This window comes from Oncorhynchus kisutch, linkage group LG26 (genome assembly GCF_002021735.2).
Source record: "Oncorhynchus kisutch isolate 150728-3 linkage group LG26, Okis_V2, whole genome shotgun sequence".
Taxonomy (NCBI): domain Eukaryota; kingdom Metazoa; phylum Chordata; class Actinopteri; order Salmoniformes; family Salmonidae; genus Oncorhynchus; species Oncorhynchus kisutch.
Genome location: NC_034199.2, coordinates 47862149 through 47884796, shown reverse-complemented (window position 1 = coordinate 47884796; position 22648 = coordinate 47862149). Strand labels below are relative to the sequence as shown.

The following is a 22648-nucleotide window of genomic DNA, read 5'->3' as shown; positions in this document are numbered from 1 at the left end:
GTGTTGAAGACACTGCACCTCCATCTTGGCGCTCTCCCCCTTCGCCCACTATAATATTTTGAAAGCTATAAAAATGCATTTATGAATGTCCATGTTTATTATATTACAGACACCTTAATGCAAACTTTTAAAAAGTATATTATTTGAGTTAAACATGATGATAAAATAATAAAAAAATATTATTATATCATCAATCCAGGGTTTATCAACATCATTGGTCCTAACATGCTTGTCTGTCTCCAGACCTCCCCCGCACCGCTACCTCTGTGAACATCAATGAGCTGCTTCCTGGAAGGAAATACACTGTGAATGTGTACGAGGTTACACCTACTGGAGAGCCCAACCTCATCCTCACCACCTCTCAGACCACTGGTGGGTACAGAGACGGACACGCACAGACAGAGAGACTCAGACGCACACGGACCGACAGACAGACGGACTCAGACGGACAGACTGACTCGGACGGACAGACTGACTCGGACGGACAGACTGACTCGGACGGACAGACTGACTCGGACGGACTCGGACGGACTCGGACGGACTCGGACAGACTCGGACGGACTCGGACAGACTCGGACGGACTCGGACAGACTCGGACGGACGGACAGACTGACTCGGACGGACAGACTGACTCGGACGGACGGACGGACTCGGACGGACTCGGACGGACTCGGACGGACTCGGACGGACTCGGACAGACTCGGACGGACTCGGACAGACTCGGACGGACTCGGACAGACTCGGACGGACTCGGACAGACTCGGACGGACGGACAGACTCGGACGGACGGACAGACTCGGACGGACGGACAGACTCGGACGGACTCTGACGGACAGACTCGGACGGACTCTGACGGACTCGGACTGACTCGGACAGACTCGGACGGACGGACAGACTCGGCCGGACTCGGACAGACTCGGACGGACGGACAGACTGACTCGGACGGACAGACTGACTCGGACGGACGGACGGACTCGGACGGACTCGGACGGACTCGGACGGACTCGGACGGACTCGGACAGACTCGGACGGACTCGGACAGACTCGGACGGACTCGGACAGACTCGGACGGACTCGGACAGACTCGGACGGACGGACAGACTGACTCGGACGGACAGACTGACTCGGACGGACGGACGGACTCGGACGGACTCGGACGGACTCGGACGGACTCGGACGGACTCGGACAGACTCGGACGGACTCGGACAGACTCGGACGGACTCGGACAGACTCGGACGGACTCGGACAGACTCGGACGGACGGACAGACTCGGACGGACGGACAGACTCGGACGGACGGACAGACTCGGACGGACTCTGACGGACAGACTCGGACGGACTCTGACGGACTCGGACTGACTCGGACAGACTCGGACGGACGGACAGACTCGGCCGGACTCGGACAGACTCGGACGGACGGACAGACTCGGCCGGACTCGGACAGACTCGGACGGACGGACAGACTCGGACGGACGGACAGACTCGGACGGACGGACAGACTCGGACGGACGGACAGACTCGGACGGACGGACAGACTCGGACGGACTCTGACGGACTCGGACGGACGGACTGACTCGGCCGGACTCGGACTGACTCGGCCGGACTCGGACAGACTCGGACGGACGGACAGACTCGGCCGGACTGACAGACTCGGCCGGACTCGGACAGACTCGGCCGGACGGACAGACTCTGACTGACGGACGGACGGACAGACTCGGACGGACGGACTCGGACGAACGGACGGACGGACAGACTCGAACGGACGGACGGACAGACTCGGACGGACGGACTCACGGACGGACGGACAGGGACGGACGGACGGACGGACTCGAACGGACGGACGGACAGACTCGGACGGACGGACAGACTCGGACGGACGGACAGACTCGGACGGACTCGGACGGACTCGGACAGACAGACACGGACAGACAGACACGGACAGACTCAGGCGGACAGACAGACTCAGACAGACAGACAGACAGACTCGGACAGACAGACAGACAGACAGACTCGGACAGACAGACAGACTCGGACAGACAGACAGACTCGGACAGACAGACAGACTCAGACAGACAGACAGACAGACAGACTCGGACAGACAGACAGACAGACAGACTCGGACAGACAGACAGACTCGGACAGACAGACAGACTCGGACAGACAGACAGACTCGGACAGACAGACAGACTCGGACAGACAGACAGACTCGGACAGACAGACAGACTCGGACAGACAGACAGACAGACAGACAGACAGACTCGGACAGACAGACAGACAGACAGACTCGGACAGACAGACAGACAGACAGACTCGGACAGACAGACTCAGACGCACAGACAGACAGACTTTCTACAGTATGTATATATCTCTCCTCTGCTCCTCTTCCAGCTCCTGATGCTCCCTCTGACCACGAGGTGGATGAGGTTGGAGAGACCTCTATCATAGTCAGCTGGGAGAAACCCCTGGCTCCTATCACAGGTCAGTACACACATGGCGGCTGTGTTTACACAGGCAGCCCAATTATTGGTCAAATATCTGCTCTAACTGGTTTGAAAAAAGACAAATAAAAAATCTAATTTGGGCTGCGTGTGTAAACACAGATCCTTACAAGGAGAGATCCTTACAAGGAGAGATCCTTACAAGGAGAGATCCTTACAAGGAGAGATCCTTACAAGGAGAGATCCTTACAAGGAGAGATCCTTACAAGGAGAGATCCTTACAAGGAGAGATCCTTACAAGGAGAGATCCTTACAAGGAGACTACTGAGTGAATGGGGACTTTCCTCATCTCATGTGTATAGAAATATACAAATTATAAATTATTCAACTGAACTGTATTACAAAAGCTCAACAAGTTAGCCCCCCCATCCAAAAATACTAAGACCGGTGGCAATCTCTTACCAGATTGATGTTTAAATAAACTACATGAAAATACCTGTATTGAATTGAAAGGTGCATGGAAAGGTAATGTCTGTTCAACATTACCCGTGAGTAATGTCTGTTCAACATTACCCGTGAGTAATGTCTGTTCAACATTACCCGTGAGTAATGTCTGTTCAACATTACCCGTGAGTAATGTCAGTTCAACATTACCCGTGAGTAATGTCTGTTCAACATTACCGTGAGTAATGTCTGTTCAACATTACCATAAGTAATGTCTGTTCAACATTACCCGTGAGTAATGTCTGTTCAACATTACCCGTGAGTAATGTCTGTTCAACATTACCCGTGAGTAATGTCTGTTCAACATTACCCGTGAGTAATGTCTGTTCAACATTACCATAAGTAATGTCTGTTCACCATTACCCGTGAGTAATGTCTGTTCAACATTACCATAAGTAATGTCTGTTCACCATTACCCGTGAGTAATGTCTGTTCACCATTACCATAAGTAATGTCTGTTCACCATTACCATAAGTAATGTCTGTTCACCATTACCCGTGAGTAATGTCTGTTCAACATTACCATAAGTAATGTCTGTTCAACATTACCCGTGAGTAATGTCTGTTCACCATTACCATAAGTAATGTCTGTTCAACATTACCCGTGAGTAATGTCTGTTCAACATTACCATAAGTAATGTCTGTTCAACATTACCATAAGTAATGTCTGTTCAACATTACCCGTGAGTAATGTCTGTTCAACATTACCCGTGAGTAATGTCTGTTCAACATTACCCGTGAGTAATGTCTGTTCAACATTACCCGTGAGTAATGTCTGTTCAACATTACCCGTGAGTAATGTCTGTTCAACATTACCCGTGAGTAATGTCTGTTCAACATTACCCGTGAGTAATGTCTGTTCAACATTACCCGTGAGTAATGTCTGTTCAACATTACCCGTGAGTAATGTCTGTTCAACATTACCCGTGAGTAATGTCTGTTCAACATTACCCGTGAGTAATGTCTGTTCAACATTACCCGTGAGTAATGTCTGTTCAACATTACCCGTGAGTAATGTCTGTTCAACATTACCCGTGAGTAATGTCTGTTCAACATTACCCGTGAGTAATGTCTGTTCAACATTACCCGTGAGTAATGTCTGTTCAACATTACCCGTGAGTAATGTCTGTTCAACATTACCCGTGAGTAATGTCTGTTCAACATTACCCGTGAGTAATGTCTGTTCAACATTACCCGTGAGTAATGTCTGTTCAACATTACCCGTGAGTAATGTCTGTTCAACATTACCCGTGGGTAATGTCTGTTCAACATTACCCGTGAGTAATGTCTGTTCAACATTACCCGGGAGTAATGTCTGTTCAACATTACCCGGGAGTAATGTCTGTTCAACATTACCATAAGTCATGATAGTATCTCCTCTCCTACAGGTTACTGTGTGTAATGATAGTGTATCTATGATAGTGCCCTATTACCATAAGTCATGATAGTATCTCCTCTCCTACAGGTTACCGTGTGATCTACACCCCGTCTGTGGAGGGGAGCAACAACGGAGCTGCAACAGAGCTCACCCTGCCGGACACCGCGACCTCTGTGACTTTGAGTGACCTTCGACCAGGCCTGCTCTACAACATTAGTATCTACGCAGTCGAGGATAGTCTGGAGAGTGAGCCTGTCTTCGTACAGGTCAACACAGCCGGAGAACCCTTACCAGGTAAGAGTGATGCGGAAGGAAACAGGGTAGCCTAGTGGTTAGAGCGTTGGACTAGTAACCGAAAGGCAAGTTCAAATCCCCTGAGCTGACAAGGTACGAATCTGTCGTTCTGCCCCTGAACAGGCAGTTAACCCACTGTTCCTAGGCCGTCATTGAAAATAAGAATTTGTTCTTAACTGACTGGTTAAATAAAGGTAAAAATAAAAACATGTAGTGTGTGAATTGACTTGAGGTTAGCTCCTGACAGTCTCATTTCCTACCTACACTTTTATTTTATTTAACCTTTTTTATTTAACTAGGCAAGTTTAGTTAAAAGAACAAATTCATATTTACAGCGATGGCCCCTACCAGAACGCAAAAGGCCTCCTACGGGGGACAGGGATTAAAAATATAGGCCACAAAACACACATCACGACAAGAGAGACACCACAACACTACATAAAGAGACACCACATCACTACATAAAGAGACCCCACATCACTACATAAAGAGACCCCACATCACTACATAAAGAGACCCCACATCACTACATAAAGAGACCCCACATCACTACATAGAGACCCCACATCACTACAGAAAGAGAGACCCCACAACACTACAGAAAGAGAGACCCCACAACACTACAGAAAGAGAGACCCCACAACACTACAGAAAGAGAGACCCCACAACACTACAGAAAGAGAGACCCCACAACACTACAGAAAGAGAGACCCCACAACACTACAGAAAGAGAGACACCACAACACTACAGAAAGAGAGACACCACAACACTACGTAAAGAGAGACACCACAACACTACATAAAGAGACCTAATACAACAACACAGACTGTAGTTTGTGTTAGATCTTCACAAGCAGTCACACTAAAACACTACTAGTTCGTTCGGAAGATATCAGCTCTGTTAAAACTGACCCATTTTCATTTTTTAAATCCCTCTAGAACATATCATTCAGGATTCGATTCCACAATGGAAAGTTTGGATGATGCATTTCCTGTTCACAGCCCAAATGCTCCACTTTAATGGTCCAATGGAAAGAGTTGTGCAAGCTATTCTAATACTCCTGGGACTCCTGGCCAAATATTGAAGCCAAAACAACAGTTTCGCAGCTGGAAAGTGTAACGCTGCTTAGGTTGTATAGCTCGGTAGGCTGATGTACGAGTGTGAATCATTTGCGAGACCCTTCTTTGGATCGACTGCTGTAAAGGCAGTCCATCAGTAAGTCTGTAGTTCAACCTGATACGTACTGATTTAGGGATGACAGAGCGACCCAGACTCCCTTGGAAAAAAGGACTTTGGATCCTCTCTCCTCCAATGAGCATTGAGGACACACCTAGTTTCATCAGGGTTATATGGAGATAATACTGTTAATAAACACATTACTTCCTGTCAATATCTGACCACTTCCTGTTTCCTGTCCACAGAGGAAGTCCCGCCTCCTACAGACCTGCAGTTCTTTGAGGTGTCTGACGTGAAGATCACCATCACCTGGACGGGGCCGCCTACTGACGTGTCTGGGTACAGAGTGACTGTGGCCCCCGTCGGTCCCGACGGGACCCCTCAAAGAGAGCTCCAGCTCCCCGTCACACGCAACGCCTATGCAGAGGTCACCCACCTGACCCCGGGGACTCCGTATCTCTTCAGCATCTACACCATCAAGGGAGGAGAGGAGAGCCAGCCATTGGTCGCAGAGCAGGCTACCAGTGAGTATAGGCAAACTTATCCCATCAACAATTGTTTTTCTATTACAACAAACAAACAAACAATCGCTGTCCAGTCGAACTGTAAATATTACTGCTACAGTCTCAATTGAGACAAGACATAGACTAATAGGCTAATCTTTGTCGATCAGTGATTCTGTACAATCTGACTGCAACGTTGTCTCGAACACTTATTTTTCTGTCGTCAGAGCCTGATTCCCCCGCTGATGTCCATTTCACCAACGTGACTGAGGACAGTGCTCTGATCATGTGGATGCCCCCTCGGGCCCGCATCACCGGATACCGTCTGTTCCTGACCCTGGAGGGATCTAACCCTAAACAGCTCCGCCTGCCCGCCCGCCTGTCTCAGTACACCCTGCTCAACCTCCGTCCAGACACGGAGTACACAGCCATTCTGCATTCTGAACAGGACAATACGCTCAGTGAGGGTGCCTCCAGGAGCTTCTCCACCAGTGAGTCCAGACTAGGCTGTTTTGGGTTGTCTTTATTCAACTCTTTTCTTAACCAATTTATCTGACTGACTGGTTCCTCACTCAAAAGTTTTTTTTAAGCACATTCTAACTTCCGGCAGTTTCTCGTTTAACTTTCATATGTCCTGGTCGAGGCCAGATTCTTTGTCAGTAGACTTCTTGGTCCGTTTGACTAGTCAGGGGAAAAGTGTGCACATACAGTAGGTTTGCTTTAAGTAGGGATATGATTTTGGGAGTTCCTAGTTTGTTTAACTAGTCCTGACCCCTGACCCGGTGTGTTCTATTCAGCTCAGTTAATGGGGAACGCCCCTCGCTTCAGTACTGATGTCACAGACACCTCCATCATCATCTCCTGGACACCCGTACCCCGAGTGGGATACAAGGTACACAAACACACACGTTATTGGTCCAACTATTTCAGACTAGAGTTGTGAATGTGCTCTGGCTCCTGTGATCCTGGGAAAGGGCTAAACTCTCTTCACCTTTGCCATGGTTGTCCGTGTGTATCCCTCTCACCTGCATGTGTGTGTGTGTGTGTGTGTGTGTCTCTCGCTCTCTCCGTCTCCTCTCCCCATGTAGTTGACGGTGAGGCCCAGTCAGGGAGGTGAGGCCCCCAGGGATGTGACCTCTAATTCGGGCAGCATTTATATCTCAGGCCTGACCCCTGGGGTCGAGTACACCTACAGCGTCCAGCCAATCGTCAACGGATATGAGCAGGGCAACCCAATCACACGCCGCATAGTCACACGTGAGTGATCAGAGGATAGCCATGTTATTTTCTACTATATATATATATATATATATGTATGTATGTATGTATGTGTATGTACCTTGTGTATATATCTCATTATTGTTATTCACTGTAGTTATTAGTCGTCACTATCTTTAATCTTTGACTCAGTCAGCATTTCACCGGTCGTCTATGAAGCATGTGACCGATAATATTTCATCTGATGGAGAATATATTCTCCGTCAACATCAATTGGAGGATAATGAATTGTCCCCAAAAGTTTACCCTACTCTAGGCCTTTTACACCTGCAGCGATGGTCATCGACAACAGTGTTAGGCCTGAGTGATTTAATTTTTATTTTATTTTAAATCATAAAAAAAAAAAATTGGTGTGACTTTTTTTTTGTTATCTATTTGTGGCCTGGTTACTTGGTCGGGCGGTCTCTATTTGTGGCCTGGTTACTTGGTCGGGCGGTCTCTATTTGTGGCCTGGTTACTTGGTCGGGCGGTCTCTATTTGTGGCCTGGTTACTTGGTCGGGCGGTCTCTATTTGTGGCCTGGTTACTTGGTCGGGCGGTCTCTATTTGTGGCCTGGTTACTTGGCCGGGCGGTCTCTATTTGTGGCCTGGTTACTTGGTCGGGCGGTCTCTATTTGTGGCCTGGTTACTTGGTCGGGCGGTCTCTATTTGTGGCCTGGTTACTTGGTCGGGCGGTCTCTATTTGTGGCCTGGTTACTTGGTCGGGCGGTCTCTATTTGTGGCCTGGTTACTTGGTCGGGCGGTCTCTATTTGTGGCCTGGTTACTTGGTCGGGCGGTCTCTATTTGTGGCCTGGTTACTTGGTCGGGCGGTCTCTATTTGTGGCCTGGTAACTTGGTCGGGCGGTCTCTATTTGTGGCCTGGTTACTTGGTTGGGCGGTCTCTATTTGTGGCCTGGTTACTTGGTCGGGCGGTCTCTATTTGTGGCCTGGTTACTTGGTCGGACGGTCTCTATTTGTGGCCTGGTTACTTGGTCGGGCGGTCTCTATTTGTGGCCTGGTTACTTGGCCGGGCGGTCTCTATTTGTGGCCTGGTTACTTGGTCGGGCGGTCTCTATTTGTGGCCTGGTTACTTGGTCGGGCGGTCTCTATTTGTGGCCTGGTTACTTGGTCGGGCGGTCTCTATTTGTGGCCTGGTTACTTGGCCGGGCGGTCTCTATTTGTGGCCTGGTTACTTGGTCGGGCGGTCTCTATTTGTGGCCTGGTTACTTGGTCGGACGGTCTCTATTTGTGGCCTGGTTACTTGGTCGGGCGGTCTCTATTTGACCAGAACATTCTGTTGATTTAAAGTTTACGTTGCTTCCTTTGGCTGAGTTGCTCAACTTCGTTTACCTTGAGTCCAATTATTAAGAACAGTAATGTGACCTAAGCATATGTCCTTTTATATGAATATAATATACATTGCAATCAGTACAGGCTGGTGGGAGGAGCTATAGGAAGACTGGCTCATAGGAATGGCTGGAATGGATTATTTGGAACGGAGTCAAACCTCTGGTTTGATACAGTCCCATTTATTCCAGTCATTACAATAAGCCCATCCTCCTATAGCTCCTCCCACCAGCCTCCTCTGGTTGGAATTTACCACATCATTCTATTGAGTCACCGTATATATTCTCCAGAAAGGGTTGCCTCTGGAACATGGACGCCAAACATCTATCTTCTTTTTGTTCCACTTTATCATAGTATTGAGTAGCCGTTCTGACCAGGTTCTAGTATGGAGTAGCTGTTGTGATCAGGTTCTAGTATGGAGTAGCCGTTCTGACCAGGTTCTAGTATGGCGTAGCTGTTGTGATCAGGTTCTAGTATGGATGGAGTAGCCGTTCTGACCAGGTTCTAGTATGGAGTAGCTGTTGTGACCAGGTTATAGTATGGAGTAGCTGTTGTGACCAGGTTATAGTATGGAGTAGCCGTTGTGACCAGGTTCTAGTATGGATGGAGTAGCCATTCTGACCAGGTTCTAGTATGGATGGAGTAGCCATTCTGACCAGGTTCTAGTATGGATGGAGTAGCCGTTGTGACCAGGTTCTAGCATGGATGGAGTAGCCGTTGTGACCAGGTTCTAGCATGGATGGAGTAGCTGTTGTGACCAGGTTATAGTATGGATGGAGTAGCTGTTGTGACCAGGTTCTAGCATGGATGGAGTAGCCGTTGTGACCAGGTTCTAGCATGGATGGAGTAGCCGTTGTGACCAGGTTATAGTATGGATGGAGTAGCTGTTGTGACCAGGTTCTAGTATGGATGGAGTAGCTGTTGTGACCAGGTTCTAGTATGGATGGAGTAGCCGTTGTGACCAGGTTCTAGTATGGATGGAGTAGCCGTTGTGACCAGGTTCTAGCATGGATGGAGTAGCCGTTGTGACCAGGTTATAGTATGGATGGAGTAGCCGTTGTGACCAGGTTCTAGCATGGATGGAGTAGCTGTTGTGACCAGGTTCTAGTATGGAGTAGCTGTTGTGACCAGGTTCTAGTATTATTTATAGTATAAATTTTACCCAATCATCTCATCTTATTCCTCTTGTCGTCCTCCAGCTCTATCTCCTCCTACTGACCTCAAACTGGAGTCCCACCCCGACAGAGGAGAGCTGACTGTCCAGTGGAACGAAGCCAGCACCCCAGGTCAGAACAGTGGTACTTTTGTTCCATTTGACTTTGAAGTCTAGATAACAACCCAACCCTGGAGTCACTCGCTCACATAGCCACACCTACAGGGTCAGCCAGAGTACAGTTTTTATACTGACACACCTCATATGACCCAGTTCAAAAGAAACATGGTTTTTGGATTTAGGATGAAGATTAGAGACTATATGTCCAGATTTAAATGTCCAGACAGAGTTCTTAAATGTCTTATTTTCACATCTTCTGTCCAGTTTATATCCACTGTCCATTCTCACATTTTATCCATGCCATCCAATCAGACATCACCGGCTACAGAGTGACATGCACGCCAACCAATGGGCAGCGAGGAAACAGCTTGGAGGAGTTTGTGAAGGCGGGTGAGACTTCGTGTACGCTGGAGAACCTCAGCCCTGGCGTGGAGTACAACGTCAGCGTCTTCACCGTTAAAGACCACATGGAGAGCGTTCCTGTCTCCGACACCGTTACTCAAGGTAGGTGTGGATGTGGCCTAATGTCAGGTGACCTTTGACCACATCACCCCCTGCCCTGTGACATCATGATGTTGACAGGAGTGGCCGGCAGGGTTCCGTCATATCTCTCCATACGCAGACCTCTTTCAAAACAAATTCAAATTTTATTTGTCACATGCGCCAAATACACTGCTCAAAAAAATTAAGGGAACACTAAAATAACGCATCCTAGATCTGAATGAATAAATACTTTTTCCTTTACATAGTTGAATGTGCTGACAACAAAATCACACAAATTATCAATGGAAATCAAATTGATCAACCCATGGAGGTCTGGATTTGGAGTCACACTCAAAATTGAAGTGGAAAACCACACTACAGGCTGATCCAACTTTGATGTAATGTCCTTAAAACAAGTCAAAATGAGGCTCAGTAGTGTGTGTGGCCTCCACGTGCCTGTATGACCTCCCTACAACGCCTGGGCATGCTCCTAATGAGGTGGCAGATGGTCTCCTGAGGGATCTCCTCCCAGACCTGGACTAAAGCTTCCGCCAACTCCTGGACAGTCTGTGGTGCAACGTGGCGTTGGTGGATGGAGCGAGACATGATGTCCCAGATGTGCTCAATTGGATTTAGGTCTGGGGAACGGACGGGCCAGTCCATAGCATCAATGCCTTCCTCTTGCAGAAACTGCTGACACACTCCAGCCACATGAGGTCTAGCATTGTCTTGCATTAGGAGGAACCCAGGGCCAACCGCACCAGCATATGGTCTCACAAGGGGTCTGAGGATCTCATCTCGGTACCTAATGGCAGTCAGGCTACCTCTGGTGAGCACATGGAGGGCTGTGCGGCCCCCCAAAGAAATGCCACCCCACACCATGACTGACCCACCGCCAAACCGGTCATGCTGGAGGATGTTGCAGGCAGCAGAACGTTCTCCACGGCGTCTCCAGACTCTGTCACGTCTTGTCACGTGCTCAGTGTGAACCTGCTTTCATCTGTGAAGAGCACAGGGTGCCAGTGGCGAATTTGCCAATCTCAATGTTCTCTGGCAAATGAAAAACGTCCTGCACGGTGTTGGGCTGTAAGCACAACCACCACCTGTGGACGTCGGGCCCTCATACCATCCTCATGGAGTCTGTTTCTGACCGTTTGAGCAGACACATGCACATTTGTGGCCTGCTGGAGGTCATTTTGCAGGGCTCTGGCAGTGCTCCTCCTTGCACAAAGGCAGAGGTAGTGGTCCTGCTGCTGGGTTGTTGCCCTCCTACGGCCTCCTCCACGTCTCCTGATGTACTGGCCTGTCTCCTGGTAGCGCCTCCATGCTCTGGACGCTACGCTGACATACACAGCAAACCTTCTTGCCACAGCTCGCATTGATGTGCCATCCTGGATGAGCTGCACTACCTGAGCCACTTGTGTGGGTTGTAGACTCCGTCTCATGCTACCACTAGAGTGAAAGCACCGCCAGCATTCAAAAGTGACCAAAACATCAGCCAGGAAGCATAGGAACTGAGAAGTGGTCTGTGGTCACCACCTGCAGAACCACTCCTTTATTGGGGGTGTCTTGCTAATTGCCTATAATTTCCACCTGTTGTCTATTCCATTAGCACAACAGCATGTGAAATATATTGTCAATCAGTGTTGCTTCATAAGTGGACAGTTTGATTTCACAGAAGTGTGATTGACTTGGAGTTACATTGTGTTGTTTATGTGTTCCCTTTATTTTTTTGAGCAGTGTATAACCGGTACTGTGAAATGCTTACTTACAAGCCCTTAACCAACAGTGCAGAGTTAAAAAGTAAGGAAATTGTCACACACAACAAGGAAACGGTAACAGAATACAATACAGAGGCTATATACATTGAGTCAATGTGCAGGGGTACGAGGTAGTAATGAGGCTATATACATTGAGTCAATGTGCAGGGGTACGAGGTAGTAATGAGGCTATTTACAAGGAGTAGCCGTACGGAGTCGATGTGCAGGGGTACGAGGTAGTAATGAGGCTATTTACAAGGAGTAGCCGTACGGAGTCGATGTGCAGGGGTACGAGGTAGTGGAGGTGGTTGAGGTAATATGTACAGAGCCTTCAGAAAGTTCACACTCCTTGACTTGTTCCACATTTTGTTGTGTTGGAGCCTGAATTTTAAATGGTTTACGTTTAGATGTGTTTATCACTGGCCTACCCACAATGCCCCATAATGACAAAGTAGAATTGTTTATGAATATTATTAGCATTTTTTTACAAATTAATAAATGTGATGCTGAAATGTCCAAATCTAAATAAGTCCAGGAGTAAAAATTGGTTTAAAAAGTCACATTATAAGTTGCAATAATAGTGTTTAACATGATTTTTGAATAACTATAAATGACTAACTCATCTCTGTATCCCACTCGTACAATTATTTGTAAGGTCCCTCAGTCGAGCAGTGAATTTCAAACACCAATTCACCCACATAGACCAGGGAGCTTTTCTAATGCCTCGCAATGAAAAAATGAAAAAAGTAGACATTGAATATCCCTTTGAGCATCGTGAATTATTAATTATACTATGGATGGTGTATCAATACACCCAGTCACTACAATGATACAGGAGTCCTTCCTAACTCAGTTGCCGGAGAGGAAGGAAACCACTCAGGGATTTCACCATGAGGCCAATGGTGACTTTAAAACAGTTACAGAGTTTAATGGCTGTGATAGGAGAACTGAGGATGGATCAACAGCATTATAGTTACTCCACAAAACTAACCTAAATGACAGAGTGAAAAGAAGGAAGGCTGTACAGAATATTCCAAAACATGCATCCTAGCAACAAGGCACTAAAGTAATACTGCAACAAAATGTGGCAAAACAATTCACTTTTTGTCCTGAATACAAAGTGTTATGTTTGGTGGTAAATACAACACCTTACGGAGTACCACTCTCCATATTTTCAAGCATCGTGGTGGCTGCCTCATGGTATGTGTATGCTTTTAATCTTTAAGGATTGGGGGGTTTTCACACTAAAAAAGAAACGTAATCGAGCTAAGCACAGGCGAAAACCTGGTTGTCTCCTTCCCACCAGACACTGGGTGACATTCACCTTTTTCAGCAGGACAATGACCTATAACACAAGCCCAAATCTATATTGGAGGTGCTTACCAAGAAGACAGGGAATGTTCCTGAGTGGCTGAATTACCGTTTTGACTTAAATCTACTTGCAAGCCAATGGCAAGACCTGAAAAACGGTTGTCTAGCAATGATCAACAACCAATTTGACAGAGCTTGAAGAATCCAGGTGTGGAAAGGTCTTCAATACTTACCCAGAAAGACTCACAGCTCTTAGAGACTTACCCAGAAAGACTCACAGCTCTTAGAGACTTACCCAGAAAGACTCACAGCTGTAATTGCTGTCAAATGTGGTTCTACTGACGCAAGGGTATGAATAATTATGCAAATGAAATATGACAGTTTATTTTTGATTACATTCTGTTTTGGACATGTTTTCACTTTGTAATTATGGGGTATTGTGGTATATTCAGGCTGTAAAACAACAAACTGTGGACTAAGTCTAGGGGTATGAATACGCTATGAAGGCACTGGGGGTCAATTAAACTAAGCAACAAAAAAAGTGACTAGTGACTCTCGTTATATAGACTTCAATGATGTGGACAAGGGTTCCAATCAGATCTCTCCTACTCAGAACTCTTCGTTATTTATATATATATATATATATATATCCGTTACAAAAGACAATGCTTGTATTAACTCGCCCAATGGGCAGAACTGGTTGAAATGACTTCATTACAACCAAAATAACATGCAGCTGTTTAGTGATTATACAGTCTCTGATGGTCCTGTTTTTTGGCCAGTATCCCTGTTCCTACACCCTTAGAAAGAAAGGGTTCTATCTAGAACCTAAAAGGGTTCTCCTATGGGGAACAGCCGAAGAACCCTTTCGGACCCCCCCCCCCCCCCCCTTCTTTGTTTTCTAAGAGTGGACTGTAGCTACTGCCAGCAATGTTTCACTCCATTTTGTTTGTAGATATTTTCTATTTTACTCTAACCCACTACTAGACGTGCCCCAGCTAACAGACCTCAACTTCGTCGACGTCACCGACACTACTATCGGCCTGAAATGGAACCCACTAAACTACACGGCGGTCACCGGCTACCGTATCACGGTAATGGCAGCCGGGGAGAGCGTGCCCATATTCGAGGACATGGTGGAGTCCACCACCGGGTACTACACCGTTTACGGACTGGAGCCCGGCATCGACTATGACATCTCAGTCATCACCGTGACAGAGAGTGGAGAGAGCGAGCCTACCACACTCACGCAACAAACTGGTAATAATTATAAATGGATAAGAAATTTGCATGGACTGAAAATGTATTCACAACCATATAACACTTTGCCTCCTGGATTGGAGGAGTTCAGGGGAGGGCTCCCATTCCTATTGGTTTATATGTAGTGTGTATATTGGTAGTTTTAAATGACGTTGCCATTATTACTGGGATTGCATGTAGTCACATGTCTTGTTTCTGCTTCTCCGTTTGTCTCATAAATCTGTTTTACGTCTGGCTGATGGAAACATCTCAGCACTGATCCACGTAGTAGGGCAGGGATCCGTAAATGTAATTACAAATCATTTGTAGACTGCAAACTGACTGTAATAATCCACATCCGATATAATATTTAAATCCAATTTTATTTGTCAGATGCGCCGAATACTACGGGTTTAGACCTTACTGTGAAATACTTACGAGCCCAATGCAGAGTCCAAAAAAATAAAGTTACTAAGAAATGTGCGAAATAAATGAAAGGAAAAATAGTAACAATAAATAACAAGGCTATATACATGGTTACCAGGAAGTAATGAGGCTATATACATGGTTACCGGGAAGTAATGAGGCTATATACATGGTTACCAGGAAGTAATGAGGCTATATACATGGTTACCAGGAAGTAATGAGGCTATATCCATGGTTACCAGGAAGTAATGAGGCTATATACATGGTTACCAGGAAGTAATGAGGCTATATACATGGTTACCAGGAAGTAATGAGGCTATATACATGGTTACCAGGAAGTAATGAGGCTATATACATGGTTACCAGGAAGTAATGAGGCTATATACATGGTTACCAGGAAGTAATGAGGCTATATACATGGTTACCAGGAAGTAATGAGGCTATATACATGGTTACCAGGAAGTAATGAGGCTATATACATGGTTACCAGGAAGTAATGAGGCTATATACATGGTTACCGGGAAGTAATGAGGCTATATACATGGTTACCGGGAAGTAATGAGGCTATATACATGGTTACCGGGAAGTAATGAGGCTATATACATGGTTACCGGGAAGTAATGAGGCTATATACATGGTTACCGGGAAGTAATGAGGCTATATCCATGGTTACCGGGAAGTAATGAGGCTATATACATGGTTACCGGGAAGTAATGAGGCTATATACATGGTTACCGGGAAGTAATGAGGCTATATACATGGTTACCGGGAAGTAATGAGGCTATATACATGGTTACCGGGAAGTAATGAGGCTATATACATGGTTACCGGGAAGTAATGAGGCTATATACATGGTTACCGGGAAGTAATGAGGCTATATACATGGTTACCGGGAAGTAATGAGGCTATATACATGGTTACCGGGAAGTAATGAGGCTATATACATGGTTACCGGGAAGTAATGAGGCTATATACTGTACATGGTTACCAGGAAGTAATGAGGCTATATACTGTACATGGTTACCAGGAAGTAATGAGGCTATATACTGTACATGGTTACCAGGAAGTAATGAGGCTATATACTGTACATGGTTACCAGGAAGTAATGAGGCTATATACTGTACATGGTTACCAGGAAGTAATGAGGCTATATACTGTACATGGTTACCGGGAAGTAATGAGGCTATATACATGGTTACCAGGAAGTAATGAGGCTATATACATGGTTACCAGGAAGTAATGAGGCTATATACATGGTTACCAGGAAGTAATGAGGCTATATACATGGTTACCAGGAAGTAATGAGGCTATATACATGGTTACCAGGAAGTAATGAGGCTATATACATGGTTACCAGGAAGTAATGAGGCTATATACATGGTTACCAGGAAGTAATGAGGCTATATACATGGTTACCAGGAAGTAATGAGGCTATATACATGGTTACCAGGAAGTAATGAGGCTATATACATGGTTACCAGGAAGTAATGAGGCTATATACTATACATGGTTACCAGGAAGTAATGAGGCTATATACTGTACATGGTTACCAGGAAGTAATGAGGCTATATACTGTACATGGTTACCAGGAAGTAATGAGGCTATATACTGTACATGGTTACCAGGAAGTAATGAGGCTATATACTGTACATGGTTACCAGGAAGTAATGAGGCTATATACTGTACATGGTTACCAGGAAGTAATGAGGCTATATACTGTACATGGTTACCAGGAAGTAATGAGGCTATGTACATGGTTACCAGGAAGTAATGAGGCTATAATACAGGGTTACCAGGAAGTAATGAGGCTATATACAGGATTACCAGGAAGTAATGAGGCTATATACAGGATTACCAGGAAGTAATGAGGCTATAATACAGGGTTACCGGTACTGAGTCAATGTACAGGTTAGTCGAGGTAATTGAGGTAATATGTAGATAGGGGTGTAAAGTGACTATGCATAGATAATAAACAGAGTAGCAGCTGTGCATGTGAAGACTGAAGGAATGTGTTGGAGCGTCAGTGTAGTATGTGTGGTTGGAGTCTAGTGAGCGTACAGCGTTCAGGACAACTGGGAACTCTGGGTCGCATCCGACTCATTTGAAGGGAAAAATCCTTGTCCAGTTCGAGGTGAGTGATGTTCAGAAGCTGTTTTCCGTTATGGCACAATTGGTCAAGAGCTCGTTTTTAAAACAACGGCCATTTTATAGATCATCGTATTTCTAACATTTGACTAAAACACAATCTTTTCAAACCTTGCTTACATTTTGTACACAATCACGTGTCTGTCTATTATATGTTGGAATACTTGGGAACAAATTTCTAAAATTAAAATCACTTGTAGCTGATTTCCTGGTGTTTTTTTTTTTTTGTCTTAATTCCCAACAATGGAAAAGTAAAATAAATGTGTTTTTTGTTGTTGTTACCATTCGTTATGGCCCACGTTAGTAGGGCTTTAATCTCCCTCTAGCTGTGTGTTTATGAAGCTATTTGGGACCATATGGTTTTAGTTTGCCCCAACCTACTGTTTCTACATCTGAATTCTTCAACACTAGCTGGAGCTCATTGTGACTCCCACTTGGTCTCCTTTGCCCAAACGTAGTTTATTCCTGTAACGGCTTTCTTTAGGTGAAGTAGAGGCGGACCAAAATGCAGCGTGGTGGTTATTCATGTTCTTTAATTTATAAAGAAACTACACATGATCACTAACAAAAACAACAAACGTGAGAACCTAAAACAGTCCTATCTGGTGTAAACCCAGAGACAGGAACAATCACCCACAAACACACAGTGAAACCCAGGCTACCTAAATATGGTTCCCAATCAGAGACAATGACTAACACCTGCCTCTTGAGAACCATATCAGGCCCAAACCTAGAAATAGACAAACAAGACATCCAACATAGAATGCCCACTCAGATCACACCCTGACTAACCAAAACATAGAAACATACAAAGCAAACTATGGTCAGGGTGTGACGATTCCCTCTCTTTATATAACGATGTCGTAAAACTGTAGAGATTCAAACATATTGTTTCCTTCAACACATCTCGATTTCAGATGGTCTTAACACCTCCAATAAAAAACTGCGTCCTGAATTTCCTACCGTCAAAGTGTACACTTGCACACTCCCTGTCGTTGGATTTGAAAGCATTGGATTAGTAACGGCTGGAGCGAGTTTCTACCGTTGAAAAAAAAAACATGACCAGGAGAGTGAGAGAAGGGTTTGAGCAGCAGGTAGCCAGGCGGTTAGAGTGTTGAGCCAGTAATTGAAAGGTTGCTAGTTTGAATCCAGGAACCGGAAAAAAAAATTGCTGGGCACCTAACCCCCAGCGTCTGCGTTGACCTTGGCCGTGACCTCACGGGTGTCTCATGGGGAGAAAAAAAAAGTATTATAAAAAATAAAATAAACAACACCTTGCCAATTCATACAAGTGCACATGAAATAGAACGAAAATAAACGCCTACCAGGGTGGAGAATTGGGGATGCAACTCCTCTCTCTGACTTTAATACCTGATATCTCTCCGCTACCCCAGCCGTTCCTGCCCCTACTAACCTGGATTTCCCCGAGGTGGGTCCTGACAGTATGCGGGTGACCTGGACAGCTCCTGTGGTTCCTAACCCCGCTGACATCAGCAGCTTCGTTATTCGCTACCACCCCATCGATGACGAGGATGACATCACAGAGAGCAGCGTTGGAAGGAACGCCGACACCGTGGTTCTTAAGAGTAAGACGCACGCACACACACACTCACACTCACACACACACTCACACAGTCCTAATGACTGTTAATAGTGTTGTACTTCTTGTCACTCACTGACTGATGCTGTTCGTTCCTGTAGATCTGATTTCCAACACAGAGTACCTGGTCAGTGTGGTGTGTGTCTATGAAACGAGGGAGAGCTCCCCTCTGGTCGGCACCCACAAAACAAGTGAGTTTCACCTGATTGATTGATTGTGTTTTGGTTATCCTTTTGTTTTGTCAATGTTTCCTAAATTACTCCGGACTGACTTTTTTTTTTCTCTCCCCTCAGCTCTGGACTCCCCCAGCGGTCTGCGGTTCTCAGAAGTCCTGACCAACTCCTTCACGGTGCACTGGCAGGCCCCCAACGCCATCATCACTGGCTACCGGATTCGTTACCAGATGACCAGCGGCGGACGGGCCAAGGACGAGAGGCTGCCGCCATCCAGGAACCACTTCACCCTGACCGGGCTGACCCCCGAGACGGAATACATCGTCAACATCTATGCTGTCAGCGGCCAGCAGGACAGCAAGCCGCTCACCGGCAAACAGAAAACCAGTATGACCTCTTCTTAACTTTTCGCACGTTCTTATAGTTTGCCTTGATTCATTGCTTTCTTCCTTTCAACCAGTCCCAATTCCCTACCCCTACGGTAAGACCCGTTGACAACCAGTCCCAATTCCCTACCCCTACGATAAGACCCGTTGACAACCAGTCCCAATTCCCTACCCCTACGATAAGACCTGTTGACAACCAGTCCCAATTCCCTACCCCTACGATAAGACCTGTTGACAACCAGTCCCAATTCCCTACGATAAGACCCGTTGACCACCCGTCCCAATTCCCTACCGCTACGATAAGACCCGTTGACAACCAGTCCCAATCCCCTACCCCTACAATAAGACCCGTTGACAACCAGTCCCAATTCCCTACCCCTACGATAAGACCCGTTGACAACCAGTCCCAATTCCCTACCCCTACGATAAGACCCGTTGACAACCAGTCCCAATTCCCTACCCCTACGATAAGACCCGTTGACAACCAGTCCCAATTCCCTACCCCTACGATAAGACCTGTTGACAACCAGTCCCAATTCCCTACCCCTACGATAAGACCTGTTGACTTTTCACACATCTCCCGAATCACACCCTAGCCCCTACTCCCAAGGCACATGTTGATCTTAGAGGGTTGGATAGGTGTTAACCAATATGGTGGTAGCTCCACCTTGCCCTCTGATAGACCAGGAGAAATTGTTGCTAACACCAATCCAGTCCTCTCAGCTCTCCACAAAAACCCAGTTTTCCTTTTTAATTTACTTCCGTTGAATATTTCTGTCAGAACAAGAGATTAATTCTCACCGTCTGTCTCTGCTTCCTTCTCCTTGTGTCCTCTAGTCTCTGACGCTCCTACTGACCTGGAGGTCGTGTCCTCCTCCCCCACCAGCGTCACAGTCCGCTGGGACGCCCCCTCTGTTACCGTGAGGTACTACAGGATCACCCATGGAGAGTCAGGTCTGTCCGGTACGTTAACTAGCCTTTACTAACCTAGCCTTAAGTAGCCTGTTACCGTGAGGTACTACAGGATCACCCATGGAGAGTCAGGTTTGTCTGGTACGTTAACTAGCCTTTTACTAACCTAGCCTTAAGTAGCCTGTTACCGCGAGGTACTACACGATCACCCCATGGAGAGTCAGGTCTGTCCGGTACGTTAACTAGCCTAGCCTTAAGTAGCCTGTTACCGTGAGGTACTACACCAATATCCATGGAGAGTCAGCTCTCTTTACTATGATCGCCCACAGAGAGTGGAGTGAACTTTTATCTTTTGCTTTTTCACAATATAAATCTTGTCTTTATCAGTAGCATATTAGCATTGTTTGCTGTTACCCCTCCCAACCCTCAGGTGGCCACAGCACCCCTAAAGAGTTCACTGTGCCTGGTTCCCAGTCTACTGCCACCATCCAGAACCTGAGGCCTGGTACTGACTACACCATCACAGTCTACGCTGTGACCGGCAGAGGGGACAGCCCAGCCTCCAGCACACCCATTTATGTCACCCACAAGACAGGTACACCCCAGCACACACACACACACACACACACACACACACACACACACACACACACACACACACAGCCAAACGCCTAACTTCATTCTACAGCAGGCCTCTCCATCCCTGTTCCTGGAGATACCCTCCTCTAGGTGTTTAACTCCAACCCTGTTCCTGGAGAGAGACCCTCCTCTAGGTGTTTAACTCCAACCCTGTTCCTGGAGAGAGACCCTCCTCTAGGTGTTTAACTCCAACCCTGTTCCTGGAGAGACACCCTCCTCTAGGTGTTTAACTTCCATCTTCTCTGGCTGTAGATATTGACTCTCCTTTGGAGATGAAGGTGACCGACGTTAAGGACAGCACCATCACCGTGAGGTGGTCCCCGGCCCAGGGGCCCGTCCAGGGGTACAGGATCACTGGGGTCCCCAAGAACGGACAGGGTCCCTCCTTCTCTGAGACTGTGGCTCCAGGTAAGGTCATGTCCCTCCTTCTCTGAGACTGTGGCTCCAGGTAAGGTCATGTCCCTCCTTCTCTGAGACTGTGGCTCCAGGTAAGGACATGTGGCTCCAGGTAAGGACATGTGGCTCCAGGTAAGGACATGTGGCTCCAGGTAAGGACATGTGGCTCCAGGTAAGGACATGTGGCTCCAGGTAAGGACATGTGGCTCCAGGTAAGGTCATGTGGCTCCAGGTAAGGTCATGTGGCTCCAGGTAAGGTCATGTGGCTCCAGGTAAGGTCATGTGGCTCCAGGTAAGGTCATGTCGCTCCAGGTAAGGTCATGTCGCTCCAGGTAAGGTCATGTCGCGTTGGGCCAGTATCCAAAAGGTTGCTAGATCGAATCCCTGAGCTGACAAGGTAAAAATCTGTTGTTTTGCCCCTGAACAAGGTAAGTAACCCACTGTTCCCCAGTAGGCTGTCATTTATAAATAAGAATTTGTTCTTATCTGAGTTGCCTAGTGAAATAAAGGTTAAATACAATAATAATCTGTCCCTGGTGGTGTTGTTAATGCCTGTATCTGTCCCTGGTGGTGTTGTTAATGCCTGTATCTGTCCCTGGTGGTGTTGTTAATGCCTGTATCTGTCCCTGGTGGTGTTGTTAATGCCTGTATCTGTCCCTGGTGGTGTTGTTAATGCCTGTATCTGTCCCTGGTGGTGTTGTTAATGCCTGTATCTGTCCCTGGTGGTGTTGTTAATGCCTGTATCTGTCCCTGGTGTTGTTGTTAATGCCTGTATCTGTCCCTGGTGGTGTTGTTAATGCCTGTATCTGTCCCTGGTGGTGGTGGTGTTAATGCCTGTATCTGTCCCTGGTGGTGGTGGTGTTAATGCCTGTATCTGTCCCTGGTGGTGGTGGTGTTAATGCCTGTATCTGTCCCTGGTGGTGGTGGTGTTAATGCCTGTATCTGTCCCTGGTGGTGTTAATGCCTGTATCTGTCCCTGGTGGTGTTAATGCCTGTATCTGTCCCTGG

The 22648-nt window shown here is 46.7% G+C and overlaps 1 protein-coding gene across 2 annotated transcripts in view; it reads left to right on the top strand.

Annotated features, from left to right (window-relative positions):
• The window catches only part of fn1a (fibronectin 1a), a 67821-nt gene that overhangs the window by 23186 nt on the left and 21987 nt on the right, over positions 1 to 22648 (top strand). Inside the window, exons 16-31 of one of the 2 annotated variants that reach the window (XM_031806173.1) lie at positions 244 to 372; positions 2389 to 2478; positions 4407 to 4613; positions 6036 to 6314; positions 6521 to 6784; positions 7091 to 7185; positions 7382 to 7550; positions 10097 to 10183; positions 10483 to 10674; positions 14712 to 14984; positions 18929 to 19120; positions 19236 to 19325; positions 19428 to 19694; positions 20531 to 20647; positions 21036 to 21200; positions 21497 to 21652. In XM_031806173.1, the coding sequence (XP_031662033.1) occupies positions 244 to 372; positions 2389 to 2478; positions 4407 to 4613; positions 6036 to 6314; positions 6521 to 6784; positions 7091 to 7185; positions 7382 to 7550; positions 10097 to 10183; positions 10483 to 10674; positions 14712 to 14984; positions 18929 to 19120; positions 19236 to 19325; positions 19428 to 19694; positions 20531 to 20647; positions 21036 to 21200; positions 21497 to 21652 (2772 nt within the window). Of the gene's footprint in view, positions 1 to 243; positions 373 to 2388; positions 2479 to 4406; positions 4614 to 6035; positions 6315 to 6520; positions 6785 to 7090; positions 7186 to 7381; positions 7551 to 10096; positions 10184 to 10482; positions 10675 to 14711; positions 14985 to 18928; positions 19121 to 19235; positions 19326 to 19427; positions 19695 to 20530; positions 20657 to 21035; positions 21201 to 21496; positions 21653 to 22648 lie in introns of both variants that reach the window. The other variant, XM_031806172.1, reaches the window with a different exon arrangement.